General features: G+C 38.3%; 1 protein-coding gene across 1 annotated transcript in view; it reads right to left on the reverse strand.

Annotated features, from left to right (window-relative positions):
• Nucleotides 1–19169, reverse strand: part of SI (sucrase-isomaltase) — a 200856-nt gene that overhangs the window by 78207 nt on the left and 103480 nt on the right. Inside the window, exons 38-46 of the mRNA XM_050965764.1 lie at nucleotides 12185–12318; nucleotides 11605–11639; nucleotides 11398–11514; nucleotides 8225–8373; nucleotides 5761–5842; nucleotides 5623–5679; nucleotides 4248–4372; nucleotides 3861–3949; nucleotides 748–797 (exon numbers count right to left, since the gene is read on the reverse strand). Coding sequence (XP_050821721.1) covers nucleotides 748–797; nucleotides 3861–3949; nucleotides 4248–4372; nucleotides 5623–5679; nucleotides 5761–5842; nucleotides 8225–8373; nucleotides 11398–11514; nucleotides 11605–11639; nucleotides 12185–12318 — 838 coding nt within the window. The remainder of the gene's footprint in view (nucleotides 1–747; nucleotides 798–3860; nucleotides 3950–4247; nucleotides 4373–5622; nucleotides 5680–5760; nucleotides 5843–8224; nucleotides 8374–11397; nucleotides 11515–11604; nucleotides 11640–12184; nucleotides 12319–19169) is intronic.

Consider the following 19169-nt stretch of genomic DNA (forward strand, 5'->3'; position numbering starts at 1 on the left):
GCTCCCATTGGCCGTGGTTTGCCGCTCCAGGCCAATGGGGGCTGCAGGAAGTGGCACGGGCAGAGGGATGTGCTAGCCACCCTTCCAGCAGCTCCCTTTGGCCTGGAGCAGCAAACCACGGCCAGCTGGAGCAGCGATCGGCCAAACCTGCAGACATGGCAGGTAAATAACCGGCGCGGCCCTCCAGGGGCTTCCCCTGAACAAGAGGCAGCCCTAGTTTGAGAACCACTGTTCTACCTTGTATTTAGTGGTGGGCTCAAACCAGAACTGCAGATGTGATAACACCCAGAACCACTGAGGTAAAAAGATAAAGATCTTTGTTGTAACACCAAGAGTTAAGGAAATTACCCCATGTTTACATCTGAGTTTTCTGAACACTAACTTATGAACACCAAACCTAATGTTAGGAACAATTAGGAAAGGGATAGATAATGAAACAATAAATATCATAATAACACTGTGTAAATCCATGGAACACCCACACCTTGAACACTGCATAAAAAGATATATTAGAATTGGAAAAGGTACAGAGATGGGCAACAAAAACGATGAAGGGTGTGGAACAGCGTGCATAAAAGGAGAGATTAAAAAGATTGGGGCTGTTCAGCTTGGAAAAGAGATGACTAATGGTGTGTGGCGGTGGGGAGAAGGGGAATATGACAGGTTTATAAAATCATGAACAGTGTGGACAAAATCAATAAGGAAATGTTAATAACCCCTACACATAACACAAGAACCAGTACCCACCTGACTTGCATTAAATGTTTCTAATAGATAAGCACCCTGTTCATATGCATCTGTAACGAGAAAGCAGTAGAGTAAAATGTAACCCACTATAATTTTATTTTGGTCAATATTCCTGACCATTTAAAAAAATATATTCTAAATACAATTCTAGTGTTAATGTGTAAAACATGCCACTGTTTCCATAATAAACACACTTAGAACCCTCAATAGAAACATATGTTGTAGAAGTGAGAGAAAAATCTCTAAAAGTTTTCTGTTTGTAAAAAACTTAACAACAACAACAAAAAAGTGGTACAAATGTTCAAAACATAGTTTGACAATTTTTAAATATCATCTGTGCCAAATGAAATTCAATTTGTTTGTTTTATTCTGTCCCAGGTTACAAATGGGTAAATTATTAGTAGTAAGATTGTGATTTAGTCATGGAGGTCGCGGAAGTCACGGAATCTGTGACTTCAGCTTGTGGTGATCGGGAGCTGCAGGGTCCCCTGCCACCCACTGGGGCAGGAAGCTGTGGGGTATCCCCGCCACCTCTGGTGTTCCCCTCCCTGCTGCCACAGGCGGCAGAGGAACCCCCCATCTCCCTGCCACTAGGACAGTGGGGACACCACCACCCCTTCCCCGCTCCTGGCGGGTGGCAGTGGGGAACCCCCAAGCTCCCAGCTTCTGTGGCTGCACAAGGTGGCAGGCAGCTCCGGGCTATTGCAGAAGAACTCAAGCTCCTGGCTGCCATGGGTGGTGGGGAACCCCAAGCTCCCAGCCCCCGCAGGGGATGCCTGGAGCTGTAGGCATCAGGGGTATCCTGCAGTCCCCAGCTCCTACAGGCAGCTCCTAATCCCTGCAGCTGCCCCACTTGAAGTACTGTGCGGATCTGCAGATCCCCATTTTGTCAGGGATATTTTAGTAAAAGTTACAAACAGGTCACAGCTTCCATGATTTTTTCTGTTTTGCCCATGACCTGTCCGTAACTTTTACTAAAAATATCTGTGACAAAATCTTAGCCTTAATTATTAGGCGTAAGGGCAAGGGCAGACTGAAGCTGGATTAAGTACCTGGGTAGTTCCACTGACTTCAATGGGACTACTCATGTAGTTAAAGGGACACACATGCTTCTGGTACTTTCTTGGATTAAGACCTGAAGAGGATTCTTGGATCCTTTGGATCGGGGCCTGGTGATTGGAAGGGATCACACCGAGCTGTGACTCAATAAGGAGCAAAGCAAGTGCTGGGGAAAAGGCTATCAGGGGCCAGGAGAAGAGTCTGTATGAAGGATGTGCACTGAAAGGAAGAACCCATTTGAGGGCCAGCAATAAGAAGAATAAGTTGCGGGGAAGACTATTTATTCCATACTTGTGTGGGGCAAAGTTATGTAATGAAAGCTCCAAATTTCTATCCACTCCGTTTGACAGAGGGAAAGTAGTTTAGTACATACAGGGTCAGAGTCAGTAAACTAATATTTGATTGGGCTTCAGTCTGAGCTTCTTATTTCTCCCTGTATTTTGTAAAAGACTATTGCATAGGAGCTTTAATGTTCCCTTTGGTAAGTCTCATGCTGTGGGCATGAAGACCTCAAATCAAAGGTAAAGCAAACAACTCTCTGAGAATCAGTGCATGGGCTCCTGTTTCTCAGCCATCTCCCAAATGTCAGGGGAGGAGTGCTCCTAATCCTTCAAACAGAGATTTAAGGGTTTGTAAGCCTCCCACAAGGCACGCCAGAAATTCCCCACCTCCTACTTTATTCAGTATCCATTTACACATTACCGTGATGGATAGGAAAACATCAGTGTCTATTTCCTCTATAAGCCTCAGATTGGGTATCTAAACTACCAAACGATAATGCTGATAACCACAGCTAGCACAGTTTCCTGATTTCTGAAAAATAGATCACTGAGAGATGGTTGAAGTGCATCTTGTAAGCTAGTTTAATTTAATTAAGCTACAATTAAACTCTATGAACGTAGTAAATAGTTCCAAATCCGAGTCACTCAAAGCTTGACATATTTCAGTGCACCTCATAGCACGCTGATAGTACCCCATGCATTTCTACTGAGAGCTACTGAAAGCTAAGAGGAGACTTACTGTGGATAGTGTGAGATACACACTTGATATGATGGATAAATTTTAAAATTTATTAATGCTAGGAAAATCAACTCGGACTTCTCACTCCATTCTTAACTCACATGGTTATATTTATCATAGATTTAGTCTGAGGATAAAGCATGATCTCTCTTATTACACATGCTAGACCAAGTTTAATGACATAAGTTAAGGTATGAAAAATCTGAATTCTGAAAGCAATAATGTCATAGGACTTCAGTGAGACAAAATCAATATAATTGTACTGTACTACAGTTTTAACTTGACTTTTTGTTTTTCAAGCACTGTTCTTTAGAGCTTTCCAGCTGTGGGCCCTGATCCGGAAATTTATAGCATAAGTATGGGAGGGACCCCTGTGCTCATATGGAGTTCCCTGACTTCAGCGGGGCTCTGAGCAGGTTCAGATATTCAGATATGCATGGTAAATTTTATTTATTTAGGACTAAGATCCTGCAAACACATGCATAGGTACATATATTCACATGTATAGTCCCATTGAATACACCCAGAGGTGGCTCTAGGCATTTTGCAGCCCCAAGCACAGCAGGCAGGCTGCCTTCGGCGGCTTGCCTGCAGAGTGTCTGCTGGTCCCGTGGCTTCGACGGATCCTACGCAGGCACGTCTGCGGGAGGTCCTCTGAAGCCATGGGACCAGCGGACCCTCTGCAGGCAAGCAGCCAAAGGCAACCTGCCTGCCACCCTCTCTGCGCCGGCAGAGCGCCCCCCGTGGCTTGCCACCCAAGCACACGCTTGGCGTGCTGGGGCCTGGAGCCGCCCCTGAATACATCAGTACTATGCACACGTTTAAGTGTTTGCAGATTTGTTGTATATGCTGAAATACATGTATCTACAAGTGTTTTCACATCAAATACTTAATAAAAATGACATTTCATACATTCAAAACTTAAAACTGTAAAAATAAGAAACACCAAGAAGGAGAAAAAAATTATGCTATTTAGGAAACTTTACTCTTGATGTAAGTAAATCTTCTCACTTCAATTTACTATTAAAACTTACCAATGCTGTTCCCATCATCCCAGTAAAGCTGACCGTGAGCGAACCCATTATCATCTAAAGCAATAGTAAGTCCCATTGAGTTTTGTCGGCTGCAAAAAAAAAAAAAAAAAAGTCAACAAACACATTACTATTTGTCTGTTTCCTCAGAGTTGTAACTATTTAAGCTATATAGGAACATCCTTAGACTAGGTTGACCCTCTCCCTATGTTTCTCTCATTTTCATCAACCATATGATCAATAGAATTCATCTCATACCTCACCTGCAGTCTGTCCTCTAGGCCATTTTAACTGGGTCTTTAATATTCCAAACCACTAAGCAGCTTTCAGAGAGTTCCCATTAAAAATAAAAGAAACCAGTTTTAAATTTTCCAGTTAATTTCATAGTACCTGTAAAAGGTATTATTAGCAGGGTCCTGCCATGGGATAATGTAACCTCCACGGATATGAAGGTTGATATGTTCAAGAGGAGTTGATAGGTTGTAGAACTGTCCCTTGAAACCAATATATTCCTCCTAGAAATGAAAATAATTGATATCAAACAAGTTACTTCTAATTCATACTAATGTAAATGAACAAGGAAGGAGATCCTAAATATGTTAATTACTTTTTGCCACAGAAATACTGATTTAAATGTATAAATAGGGCTGTTATTTTCAAAATTTTATTCCATATTTTGAAGAACATGAAAATTGTGGACTTTGGGTGCAACAATGGGGCACAGATCAAGGAGCTAAACCACAAAGTAATTATAATTTTGGTGCCTTTTTTTCTGCCTTTTTCTCTCTCCAGCTTCTTTCTTCCCACTCTTTTCCCTGCCTCTGCAGAAGGTAGATGCAGCTAAAGCTGCCCAACTTCTGCTCTCTTGCCAAAGACTTCAGATAGAATATTTCAGGGATTAAAAATGAATAGAAGTGTGTTGGGGCTAAAGGTGTTTGAGAATGTAACATGTTTGTGATTTTCAAACACCCTGAGCTTTTAGCTCACTCATAAGTAGGCACTGGGTGAAAATTTTGTAACGAAGTTAGGTTACACTAAACTAACACACCATATTAGTGTGAACTTTTTGACCAGGTTTGCAAACCTGGGTGAATAGTTTGGAAGAATTTGAGAGAAAATTCAGGTCAGACCAGACCCTTCCTAACTCTCACACAAGTTCTTTATCTCTCTATGGGGGAACCTGGTGGCTTGTAATCCTCACTCCTATCTTGACATCTTCAGGGGCAGGTTGACGTGACAAGTACCCTTAATTCTAATTGATGCTCAGTGGCTCACTGGATTGGATTCAAGGTCTAGAGCTTCATTTCCAAAAGGATGTCATTTCCCAACAAAACCTTAGTTTTAAAAGCCTCTATATCCTATCTCAACCACCTTGTTAATATATATTCCCCTTCCTGCTCCTCTTCAGCTCTCTGTGGCCTCTCCTCTATCATTCCACACCATCTCACAACTATGTGCTTCTATAATTCTGCTGATGATATTAAGGTCTATATCTCTTGCCAACTTTCACAGCCTTCATACTCCTCTCTTTGTCATTGGCTAGATGTTTTTCTTCCATTTAATTCTCTCACTTGCTTGTACTACTTAAGTCTATAAAAAAAATACTTGGGGATGTAGTTTGCATGAAAAATATGAACAAAGTATAGTGTAAAGTTGTATTTAAACACAAAAAGTGAGGAATTCCACCACCACCTTTGGCAGATTATTCTGCTAATAGTTCTAACTATTAGTTAGAAGGTCAATAGAAAACATTTGTGTTACTTACCGTGTAATAATCATACCAGCGTGCATTGGGTATATAAGCCAATACTAATGTAGCATTCTGGAATTGAAACACATACATGTTATCTTCTAAGGATATCTAAAAGTACTCTCATATATAATTAAATATCTAAATTCTTACCTCCAGTACAGGGCTAATGAGCAGTGCAGGTCCCCACAGAAATTGTTTGTATACATCCCAAGTTTGCTTGTCTTCCACAAACCTTAAAGCAGTAAAATCATTACCATATATATGTATCAATCTTATCAAAAGAGTTTCCTTCTTAAAACACGCTGGGTGATTAAATTTTTTATCTATCTCCATCATACACACACACACAGCCTTATTTATGTTAGTTCTTTTAATAACTCAGATTATTAAAACTGGACCAATTTTAAACATTTAATTTACTTTTCCTAATTCATGTATGCCAAGGGTTTACAGAGATCCTTCGATGAAAAACATTATAGAAGTGTAAGGTATCACTATTCATATATGTTGTAGTTTAGATCTTGAAACTAAAAGGGTCTGTTTCTAGTCACTTTAATTTTTAGGTCCTTATTAATTAACACAATAATAGTAACATTATCTAAGGGCTAGACTGAGAATCTCTTCCTCATGTTGTTGTACAGTTGCTTACATAAATTGCCCCACTGAAATCAATGAGTTACTCAAGTGAGTTATACTCAAAGGGAATAACATGGTCACAGTCTAGCCCTAATATTTTTAAACTTTTACAAAGTTGGGATGCAGTTTGATTTTGACAATAAAATTTAGGTCAGTTCTTATTGTATTCAGTCTAGTTTACCATCTCTAAATGACACCAATGAAAACATTCATTTATCTTAAGGTCGAAGAAACAGTAAGAATCAAGGATCTACAAATACTGAAGCAAACCAGCGAAATCTATTGCTAAACCTGGAAATGATTCCTATAATGTATTTTTTTTTTTAATGCTGCGATTGGAAGGTTTGTAACAGGAGAAACAGTGACTCAATTTCCTCATTGTGATGATTCCACAGAAATATAATAAAGTGTTTGACATAAATTAATGCTGAAGCAAGGGAATGAATAATTTCAGTCATCTATTCTGATAGATGCTGAAAATCCAGTATTAAGGAGAGAGTATATTACTGTCAGTGAAGACTGAAAGCTACAAAATGATCAATCTCGTTATTTTTCCCCACCCTCCAAAAAATCATAATGCACTCACATCTGAAAACTCAAGGGGAGCCCTATATTTTAAACATAATTACACTGCAATAATTACATAATTCAGAGTCCAACAGGTCAATAGGTTGTTTAGAATCATAAACCTTCTACTGATGTGCATATAATAAACGATACGATATATAACTCATATCTGTATCATATTATAACAGCTATTAACCCTTTATAAACGACTGATAATTTAAAATATAAAATGTGATCTTTATTTTGTTTTTAATTTTTCTCTATTGTGTTTTCAGAACAAATGCAACAAGAACAATAGTAGTATCAGAGGTAAAAGAACAATTAACCAGCTTCTAGTACAATCATCCTGCCAATGGTGAATTTCATGATTTTCAGTTTGATCATTTTTAATAATCATGGCCATGATTTTCAGGAGAGCACAGTGACATGACTGCACACATTTTAACCTAAATCTGTTTTTAAAAGGATTTAGTTAAACCAGGAAAATCTCTGTGTGGTCACCCTTATGTCATATTGTTTTAGCCTGCACCTGCAAACTTAAAAGGTGAATGCTACAGATTTTAATCAATATAAGATTGTCCACACAGACAATTGCACAAGATAAGCAAAATCAGTTTAAAAATCACACCTTTTGTTAAACCGGTGTAACTTTGGTTGTAGACACCAGACCTAAGTGTTCAGATAGCTAACTTGAGATACCTTAAAGGATCCTGATTTTCAGAAAAGGCTGAGCACCCACCCTTTGCAAACCAGGCACTTTTAAGGTTTCTCAAGCTAAGCATTCAAAACTGAGGTATCCAAAATCACTAACCATTTTGAGACATTTTGGACTACATTTGTCCACCCTCTAAAGCAGACAGAACTCCCATCAACTCAGTAAAGACTGACCCCTAAAACTGAGATACACGTTACACAGAGATATAAATGTAGAGTTTTGCATAGAGCCAGATAATGGGTTCTTGCCTGACTCACAGAGCTAGGATTTGAATTAAGAGAGTCCATGAGAAGGAAAGGAACAGGAAAACTATTAAAAGTGGTAGGAGATATGTAGAAGAGGACTCTGCCAGTAGCAGAATTATAGTAGCAACTAGTTGTGAGATGGTATGAAGAGAGAGAGAGGGAAATCACTATAGATGACAAGGGGTAGGAAGAGGAATAGATAACAGTCAATGAGCTAGACTAGAGTCTAGGGAGGGTTGTAAAAGCAAGAAATGGACCCATTCCTATGAGTTGCTGACACCTTCAATAGGAACTGAGAGGGAACCTAGCACCTTCAAGCTACTCCTGAAGATGTGGAGTTACATGCCACCTGGTTGCCCTCTAGAAAAGAAAAAAGCTAATTTCAGGAAAACTCATGAGTTTAAGTTAAAAAACAAATTGTTGTCAAACTGATAGAACCTGTCATACTTACTCATGGAGGACAGGACGCACTACAGTGCTACCATGAACATGGGCTTCATACATTAAAGTGTAGAGATAGGGTAACAGTGTGTATCTTGTATTGAGTACATTTCTGGAAATATTTTCAAATTGTTCATCAAAGGAAACAGGATCTTGCCTCTAAAAATGGAAAGAAACTGTTACTCAACTGCAGAATTCTCTAATGTCCCTTTTCACCTTGTTTTTAATTATTCATTTATTTAATTTTAGAAGCACATTATGGACCTGATCCTCCAAGGTACGTTAGCATTTCCTGAAAATCCTAAATAAGGCATGCTTGACTACCTGATTTGCACATGCAAGTTCCTTTTTACACATGTATATGCATTTGGGGGGCATACACTTTTCAGCTGCCAGTTGGAAAGTTTGGCCCTAGATGATGGAAGTGATTGCAGTGACCTTCACAAGAGAGTGAGAGGAACTGATTCATCATTGAATTTATTACATTTAAATTATAATTATTATAACCTCTGGTCATATCCAGCTTTTGCATCGAAACCACAATTATTAATAAAAGCACCTATTTCACAGCCACTTACAATGATATTGGTAGTATTTTATTGTTTTAGAACCTGAGAGAATGGCTATATTTCTGATTCTGTGAACATTTCCACTGACAACTCTCTTTTTGGAGGGAGCTGTAAATTACTATTATTAACTGGCCACAACTTGAAATTTGGTTGAAAAGTTCTTTGCCAAAGAGTAATATTAAATGATTTTTCAACATCGTCACCTTTTGCAGATATTTCCCTGACTTAAGCCTAGCATTTGTTTTTTATTTGAAGTAATAAAATAGTTGAGATAATTGGCAATATTTACATATGGACTAATATGCATGTTTCCTATTTTTTATATTATACTTTTATTGTAAATTCTTATTAGCTGTGTGGTAGTAGCATCAATAATTGAACATATGAATCCAAGTCCACATAAAGAACTATTCCTAGCTGAAAAGATCTTTCTGAGACTATGTAATGTAAACATTTTTTCTCCCTAAACTGCAGTGCATTTCACTCCTAAGGACAAAGTGGTATTAAATAACAGTAGGTGTCACTGTGGGCTTAGAAGGAGGGCTTGAAAAACTTGGTGGGGGAATGGGAGGGTGGGGAGGAGGGGAGTTTAATAAATATAAACTCCACTGAATGTATGACACATTGTGTTGTATATAATTTATTATCCTTCTTTCCTGCAGAGCAGCACTCAGGACTTTCAAAAAAGCAAAAAGAGCACTAATGAGTGATGTCAGGGAGCACTTTTAATCTTTATTAAATGTACTGAGCTATACATTGGCAAATTGGGTAAGAATGGAAGCAACATGATGAACCTGAATCTGCATTTTTAAAGGCTTTAAAAGGCCTATTGAAAGGTGTGCTGCTGCAAGATAAAGCACACTGTTTTTAAAAAGGAGACTTTAATCCATTAGATATATGCCATACAAATAGTTCAACTCTACTAGACCTGAAGCTCTAACTAGAACATAAGTACTGTTTCTATTTTTTTGTTTTCCCACTTATCTTGTTTTGCAGCTTTCAGCAATACATTCCTTAGCTAATACAGTCTACAGTTAGACAATTATTTTGTTTTTTACTCTTTAATAACAGTAGCGGATGGAGGCAGAATATGCAAAGTAGAATAAATTTGCACACACTTTCTATAGTCTTAAACTATTCTGTTTTCTGATTTTTCCTCTAATTGTGAACTATTAGGGGAGGAGAATGTGAAGGTCATTCTTACTTCATTAAGTGTACTCTAGAGAGGAAAAAACCAAACAAAACAAAAACTTTACTTGAGCATCATAGGTGCAGATTTTTAAAAGGCATGCAAGTAAAAAAAAAAAAAAAAAAAGTATGAGCTTGCTTCAGTCCTGGAATATGCTGGTTTCATTGTCATAAATCAGTCTGCAGGCCCTTTAATGCTGTAAAACCTGCATGGAGGGAGTAGTTATGCCACGCACACAGGGCTCCCACAGATGCAGCAAATTAGAGCAAGACTAGGGAGCCAGAATAGCACATCCACCTTGCAGCACTGCCCAGGCACCACCCAGGGGACCCAGTGACAGTTTAAAACTCTCTTTCTTGGCAAATAGCCCATGAAAGGTGGCAGTGTAAACACCATATAGCTGCCCTGGGGTTCAATCACTCTATGAGCACAGTAGCCGCAGCAGATACATGAGAGTGCCATTTACATTACTCTATATCAAGCATAGTGAAACAAGTTTCATGTGTAAATTAGGGTGATCAGATGTCCTGATTTTATAGGGAGAGTCCCAATATTTGGGGCTTTGTTTTATATAGGCACCTATTACTCCCCACCCCCATCCCGATTTTTCACACTTGCTGTCTGGTCACCCTATGTCACAGCAATGTCTCAGTGTAGCTAACATTAAATACCAATGTACTGGTTTCCTGAATCACTAAGTTTTGATGGGTCAACACTGGGAGGAGAAAAAGAGAACGGAAATAACTAAGGCACAAAATCTTCCAAGATTAGTTGAAAGGTAGGTCACAATCAATGACAGAACCAGTGTGTAAAACATGAATTTCCAAAAGGTTTGTGTTCATATAGACTTATTTTTTCCTAGTTGAATCTTGATGCAAACCACACCCAAAACAGCTTAATGAATGGTCACAGGCGATCACAGGAACCAAAAGTGGGACAAGAGGCCATATCAGAGAATAACATGGAATCTGTGATCAAGATTCCAAGGCCAAAAGGGGCTATTGTATTGTGTAGTCTGACATCCCATACAACTCAGGCATTAGAACTTCCTTGTATTAATTCCTAGTCTAATTCCTTAATCTAATCTTGGTTTAAAAATTGCCTTGGTAAATTGTTCCAATGGTTAATTACAATCATTCCAGTTTGAATTTGTCAAGCTTCAACTTCCCAGAAAACACACTTTGAAAATGAAATGCACTGGAACACAGAATACTAGCATTAGCTAGAATTATTTCGCTTCTGATAAGTGAGTTAATAATGACAACAACATTTAAAAACAAACATTCTTTTCACAGTGTGCCCTCTCTACTTTGTATCTGTTTTCTTTAGATTGTGAACTCTTCAAGTTTGGGGCTCTTCATATCTTATGTGGGCCCAAGCATATTATTGATGTATAGTAAATAATAGAAATAATCTATGACCCACCTTTGTGCCTATGGTATTATGATTTCTGGAAAATGGATAAAATGCTCCCAGCTGCATCCAACGGACACACATGTAATACTCTGCATCATTGAAGAAGCCACAAATGTCTGCTCCAGTCTAAAAGTTTAAAAAGAATAAATTTGAATGCTGTAGATTATTGTACTTAGGTAATGATGTTATAAATATGTAGTAACAACACTAACTTACATAGGATATTCCAAAAAGGCTGAATTCCATCATACCTGCAAGAAAAGTAAGGTGACTTTACTGGTTGCTATTTTCTTTGGTAGTCTAATAGCCACCTGCAGCAGCATTGATTTAGCAGAAAAGAATGAAAATAATATATTTCTGTAGTTTCTCTAACATATTGTTCTTCTTCCCCCTGCAGGATATGCTGGCAGCTGGCTCTGCAGGAGCAGATAAAGGCAGCTGGGCAGGGACAGGGAGAGAGAGAAAGAATCGCTAGGGCCTGGGGTCAACAGGAAAAGGCTAAAAGTAATGGGTGGGCATTTTGTGGGGGAAAGGGAAGTTGACTTCAGTGGGAGTTGGAAGCATTCAACAACCCCCAGGATCAACCCCAATGTTTATTCTAAAGAGTTGCTTAGCAGCCATTAAGAGAAGGTTAAAAAACAAGCAATTAAAACATGAATGCTGATTGCTAAACTGAGCAGCCTGTATTGCCTACAATTAGATTTCTTCTGATCTAAGCCTAGTAAGAGACAAACATGTCCAGAAGCAAGTTACTGCATAGGATCAATTGACTGTAAATCCTATTGCTTCCACATACCAATTATAGATTTATAAAGTTGATCCCAAGCTGCGGTGTTATCGCCAAGCCAGTGTCCAGCCCATTTTCCACTAGAGGGATATGTTGAACGGGTGATAACAATTCCACGTTCATTAATGGTGCTCTGTAAAGCACTAAAAATGAAAACACAAAGAATAGTAAATTAGATGTGGAAGAAACGATTCCAGTAAAAAAAAAACTTACATAAGGTTTCCTTTGAAAATAAAAGTCTTTTCTTATATTTTGATATCTAAAATTAAAACTGTGTAGTTACTGGTATTATGGATAAGTATACGCACCAGATTAAAATAATGCTTTCAGAAGTTATAAGGGTTCACCTTTGCACTAGAATATACTATGGTTCAGACTGATGAACTTGTACAAATTTAAAAACTGAAAATCAAGTGCAAATAAAGCTGAGGTATAATCAGAAATGTAAATGCCAAAAGAGAGGATGCTAAGAGGTTTCACACTAAAACGAGCTAGAATTCAGAAGAATTGGAGGGAAGAAAAACTTGTAAATATCTGTAAAATTGAATGTATGAGGTGATACACAGTCACTGCAGAAATACATACCAGTGACCTAGTATTAGGCAAACTGGAAACAATAATTAAAGACAACTTTGAAAACACACACATACAAATGTGACATCAGGACAACAGCTGGGTGAAAACTCGTTATGGGATTGAGTTAAAACTTTGCTCAAACTGATCTGTGCACAGACCCTTTATTTGAGACAGTTGTGAGAGACAGTTAAGCTGTTATACCGAAAACAAAGCCTATTAGCATCTACTTAGGCCTGGTCTATATTAGGGGGGGGATCGAACTAAAATACGCAACTTCAGCTACAAGAATAGCGTTGCTGAAGTCAAAGCATCTTAGGTCAACTTACCTCACGTCCTCACAGCATGGAGTCAACTGCCGCTGCTGCCCCGTCGACTCCGCTTCTGCCTCTCGCAGCGGTGGAGTACAGGAGTCGATGACAGAGCGATTGGGGATTGATTTATCGTGTCTACATTAGACGTGATAAATTGATCCCCAATAGATCAATCAGTACCTGCCGATCTGGCGGGTAGTGAAGACATACCCTTAGAAACTAGAACCAGGGACAGGGGCTTCACTGGGTGTTGATCCATGGTGAGGTGTGGAAGTGGGTTAGAGAAAACACAGAAACTGACAACAGACACGAACAGAGTGAAAGGCAGAGGCAAAATGCAAGAAAGTCAAGAAATAGCCTGTGAGCACAATGTGACCGTGGAAAAGCTAGTGATAGCTTTTGGGTTTGTTGGCTAAAGAGTCTTGAGGCTGTACACTAAGAAACTGCTCTTTTCCTCCTGTGTTTGGAGAAGCACAACTTCATATATACTTTTAAAATAAACAAGATTGCATCAAAGAGAATACCAGCCTCCATCAATTTCCACTTCTAACTGGAATATACCCAGGGCCCTGAAATTTGACTAGCCACTCAGACTGAAAACGGGCTAAACTTCTGTAAAAGAAAGTCTTGTGCCACTGCAAACTACTCTGCTAAAATTCTTTAGTATCATAAAGTCCAAGCAGCTGCGGTGTTAAACACAGATGCATTAGGGCAAACTAATTACTAGCTGACAAGGTTAGGAAGAAATTTCCCCTAGGGGTTGGTTATTGCATAACTGTCCATTTTGAGTATTCCTCTGAAGTCTCAGATATTAGCCTCTGTTCTGCTAGCAGAGTAGATAAGTCATGGGTCTGACCTCCTTGGACAATTCCTATGATCCTATGTAACATTGTGAACAAACACATACTGTGAATCATTATACAAAAATAATAAAGTACTAGTTTAAAAGCTACACTGATGAAATCACATTGCTTTCTAATGCTATCTGCATCATAATAACCTGAACAGCTGCTTCAATAAGGCAGTTTATTTTTTTTCTTCTGCAGGATTTACAGCTTTAGTGACATATAATTATAGTAAAAACACACAAGTCACTTAAATTACCATAGTAATTAAACTAGACTAATGCATTGTAATTATTTCTTCTAAGATAAACAGTAAGTTTTCTAGTATCTTCTACTCCTTTGTCATGTATTATCAAACACTTTCATACTCTGCTTGTATTACTCTATTTGTGGAGTGACTTGGAAATTGCACATAGCGCTGTGAACAGACAGAAAGTATATGCAAGAAAAAATGTCTTTATGGGACTACAAATGTGTAAAGTTAAGTGTGTGCTTAATTGCCTTGCTGGATTACGTTGAGAGTCCTCAGTACCTTGCAAGATTGACCCTGATACATACCTGAACGTCAGTTATATGTGATGTAACAAAAATCTAATTTAACTGGCTGGTACATTTTACTTGTAAAGACTGTTTTTTTTTTAAGTCTGCCTGAAAGTCTAGTAAATAGAGGATTGCAGTAAATCATCATGGATGCAATAAAGGGCAGCCAAGAGACTATCACACTATCTAAACATTCTCAAAACAGGTTAGGGAGGTCAAGTAATGTAAAAAGCTGGTGTTCGTGTTGAGGTTATGCGACTATGTGAATGTTGTGATTTCTGAATTTGCTCCTTGGCTGATCTAGTTAATGGCAGCTTAGGTATAAGTGATCATGACTTGATCACATTTATCATGCGCAAGCAGAATAAAGTCCAGACTACTACTATATCTACTTGGTGCTTTAATGTACCAATTTCAAAAAGCTAAGGAAAATAAATATGAGTCAAACCAGCTGGGAGGAAGAATTTCATCAGAAAAATGTACATGATAATTGGGAATCACTAAGACCACCTTACTAGATGCTTAAAAAGCCACAATCCCACACCTGAGGAATAAGGCTGCGCTAGTTTTAAAATATGGTTTGGAGGTGAAGTGAAAACAGTTGTTAAAAAAAAGACAAACACAGAAATACATAAGAAATGGAAGAAAGGGGAAGCTGATAATAATGAATATAAATCAGAAGTTAGAAACTGTAGAAAACTGATAAGGAAAGCCAATGAATACAAGGACAAATTTATAGCCAGCAAATCTAAGGATAATAGGAAGTATTTTAAATATATTAGGAACAAAAATAACCGACAGTGGTGTTGGTCATTACTAGATGGACATGGTAGAATTATCACTAGTAATGCAGAAAAAGCAGAAATATCCAATAATATATCTGTTCTATATTTGGTGAAAACATAGATTCATAGATTCTTAGATTCTTGGACTGGAAGGGACCTCGACAGGCCATCGAGTCCAGTCCCCTGCCCTCATGGAAGGACCAAATACTGTCTAGACCATCCCTGATAGACATTTATCTAACCTACTCTTAAATATCTCCAGAGATGGAGATTCCACAACCTCCCTAGGCAATTTATTCCAGTGTTTAACCATCCTGACAGGAACTTTTTCCTAATGTCCAACCCAAACCTCCCTTGCTGCAGTTTAAGCCCATTGCTTCTTGTTCTATCCTTAGAGGCTAAGGTGATCAAGTTTTCTCCCTCCTCCTGATGACACCTTTTTAGATACCTGAAAACTGCTATCATGTCCCCTCTCAGTCTTCTCTTTTCCAAACTAAACAAACCCAATTCTTTCAGCCTTCCTTCATAGGTCATGTTCTCAAGACCTTTAATCATTCTTGTTGCTCTTCTCTGGACCCTCTCCAATTTCTCCACATCTTTCTTGAAATGCGGTGCCCAGAACTGAACACAATACTCCAGTTGAGACCTAACCAGCGCAGAGTAGAGCAGAAGTCATCGTATGGTGATGATAACACTCTTTCCATTCCACTAGAATCTCTAGAGGATGTTAAGCAGAAGTTACTAAAATTAGGTAGTTTTAAATCAGCATGTCCAGATCACTTGCATTCAAGAGTTTAGAAAGAGATGGCTGAGGCGTTCATTGGACCATTATTGCTAGTTTGTAATAAGCCTCGAAGCAGTGGGAAAGTTCCAGAAGACTGGAAGAAAGCAAATGTTGTGGTAATATTTAAGAAGGGTAGACATGATGACCTGGTAATGACATCAGTCCCAGGTAAGATAATGGAGTGGCTGATACAGATCTTGATTAATGAAGAAATAAATGAGGATAATGTAATTAATGCAAACCAACATGGGATTTTGGAAAATAGATCCTGTCAAACCAATGTAATGTCTTTTTTTGATGAGAGTACAAGTTTGGTTAATAAAGGTAACAGTGTTTACATAATAGTCTTAGACTGCTGTAAGGCATTTAACTTGGTACTATATAATATTTTGATTACAAAACTAGAATAATATAAAATTAATATAGCACACATTAAATGAATTAAAAACTGGTAAATTGATGGGTCTCAAAATGTAACTGTCAATTGGGAATCGTCATCAAGCAAGTCTATTTCCAGTGAAGTCCTGCAGGAATCCTTTCTTGATTTTACACTATTTTAACATTTTTACCAATGGCCTGGGAAAAGTTTGCAGCTGACACAAAAATTGGGGAAGTAGTAAATAATGAGGAGAAAAGATCACTGATTCAGAGTGATCTAGATTATTTGGCAGACTGAGCGCAAGCAAGCAACATGCATTTCAACACAGCTAAATATAAATTGTATACACCTAGGAACAAAGAATGTAGGCCATACTTACAAAATGGGGTACTCTATCCTAGGAAGCACTCACTCTGAAAAAAATTTGGGGCTGTGATGGATAATCAGCTGAACATGAGCTCCCAATATGAGGCTGCGGTCAAAAGAACAAATGTGATCCTGGGATGCATAAACAGGGGAATCTCAAGTAGGAGTGGAGAGGCTGTTTTACCTGTATTTGGCACTAGTGTGACCACTCCTGGAATACTGTGTCCAGTTCTGGTGTTCACAGTTCAAGAAAGATGGTGATAAGAGGGTCCAGAGAGGAGCCACAAGAAAGATTAAAGGATTAGAAAACTTTCCTTATGGTGGTAGTCAAGGAACTCAATCAATTTAGCTTAACAAAGAGAAGGGGTAACTTCACTATAATCTATAAATACCTAAATGGGGAACATATATGTAATAATGGGCTATTCAATCTAACAGAGAAAGGTATAACATGTTCCAATGACTAGAAGATGAAGCTTAACAAATTCAGATGGGAAATAAGGCACAAATTCATAATGGTGAGAGTAATTAACCACTGATACAATTTACCAAGGGTTGTGGTGGATTCTCCATCACTGACAATATTTAAATCAAGATTGGATGTTTTTTCAAAAACATCTGCTCCAGGAATTATTTTGGAGAAGCTCTATGTCCTGTGCTGTACTGTAGGTCTGATTAGATCAGAGGTCGGCAACCTCTGGCACACGGCTCGCCAGGGTAAGCACACTGGTGGGCTGGGCCAGTTTGTTTATCTGCCGCGTCCGGAGGTTTGGCTGATTGCTTACTCTGGTGAGCTGTGTGCCAGAGGTTGCTGACCCCTGGGCTAGATGATCACAACAATTCCTTCTGGCTTTAAAATCTATAAAATACAAAAAACAAAAGTTGCAATTTGAGCTCTACAAAATCATAAATGGAAACTCTGTTTTGGAGGCCACTGCCTAGAGAGTCCTGCTGAATGGAGATTAAGGTCTCTTGTTTACCCATTGAACAGTTACAGCTTGGACAGAGGAAATGGAGAAGTGGAGGACAAGCATACTTGTCCTGTTTTTTTCAAGAGTTAGACCCCTTCAGTGATGACTTAGGGGGTCTAAGACTCAAGTTTGAAATACCTAAACTTTCTCGAAGGGCCAGCCCTTTATATGAATGTGAGAGAGAGCGAGAGAGAGAAATTGAGTTTCATGCAATTTACAGTTTATGCAGGACGTTTAGATGTGAGTTTAAAGAAAGAGATCTTGACTGCTCTTCACAGACATTGATAAGCCCATGGCACTTCCAGTAGGGTAAGCCCTGTGTCTCTGTTGCCTCACCAGTTTTGTGCACTGCTCTGTATACCAACTAATCTTACACCTTCCCATACCAAATGTGGAAGGATTTCATTGGTGTAGTGCTTTGGATTGTGCAGATGCTGTACAATATAGTCTAACTTGAAGCCATTCCAGAATGATGGCCAGAAAACATCATTCATTAGGTTCATATATGTAAGCTATATTGCACCTCCTGATAAGAAAATTGTACTTTGCATCATTATTTCTTGACTCTGATAGCTCCCATGTGTACTACTATGGCACTTCTTTAATTATGATATTATACCATCTTAATGCTGGCATAGAAGATACATTTGGAACATTTAAGATTTTTAAAAAGATGTTTTGACCATACTTTCAAGTATAAGAAGTGTTTGAATAAACTATCATTTATCTTAGTCATTTCTGCTGCTCAGGTGAACCTTTTAAAAACAGAAAAAAAATCAATCACTAGACTTAATTTTATCCTTAATACTCAGAAGCAATGATAATACACCCATCAGTGTTAAGTTATCGTCTACAGACAATTTCCAAATTTTACTTTGATTTGGCTGACAGTATAAGAATCAGAAATTCCTTACTGTCCTGTCAGCAATTCTGCAAGTGCCTTGATTGACAGTGATGCCCTGGCATACTACCAGTTATAACATCCACTCAGTCAAAAATTCAAGTGGCCTTGATATTTTCTTTCTTTATGGTAATATCAATGTTACCAAGGGCTTTAAGGTCATTAAGGCCCATAGAAAAATGCTGTTCTTTGCTTGCTCATTGAATTGGAAATGAAACAACCTAGATATATTATCATTAGATCAGACATTATCTAAAATAGGATAGGATATTACTCAGTAAGGAATTAACATATAATAAAGTTCGCCTTGGAACTGAGAAAATAAATTGTTAATGAGAAAGGCTTATGCATATCATTTACATAAGAAGTTCACTAATTTCCCTGTTTAATATTATATCTTATTTTTGGTTAAGGATGTTAATTCAATAATGCGTATACGGTGCCCTGCATTTAACAAATTCACATACCTTAGCCTGATGTATACAATAAGACCAAAACAATATCAGTGCTATAATTAAAGCAGTCCATCATAGCTA

Source organism: Gopherus flavomarginatus, chromosome 8, assembly GCF_025201925.1.
Source record: "Gopherus flavomarginatus isolate rGopFla2 chromosome 8, rGopFla2.mat.asm, whole genome shotgun sequence".
Taxonomy (NCBI): Eukaryota; Metazoa; Chordata; order Testudines; family Testudinidae; genus Gopherus; species Gopherus flavomarginatus.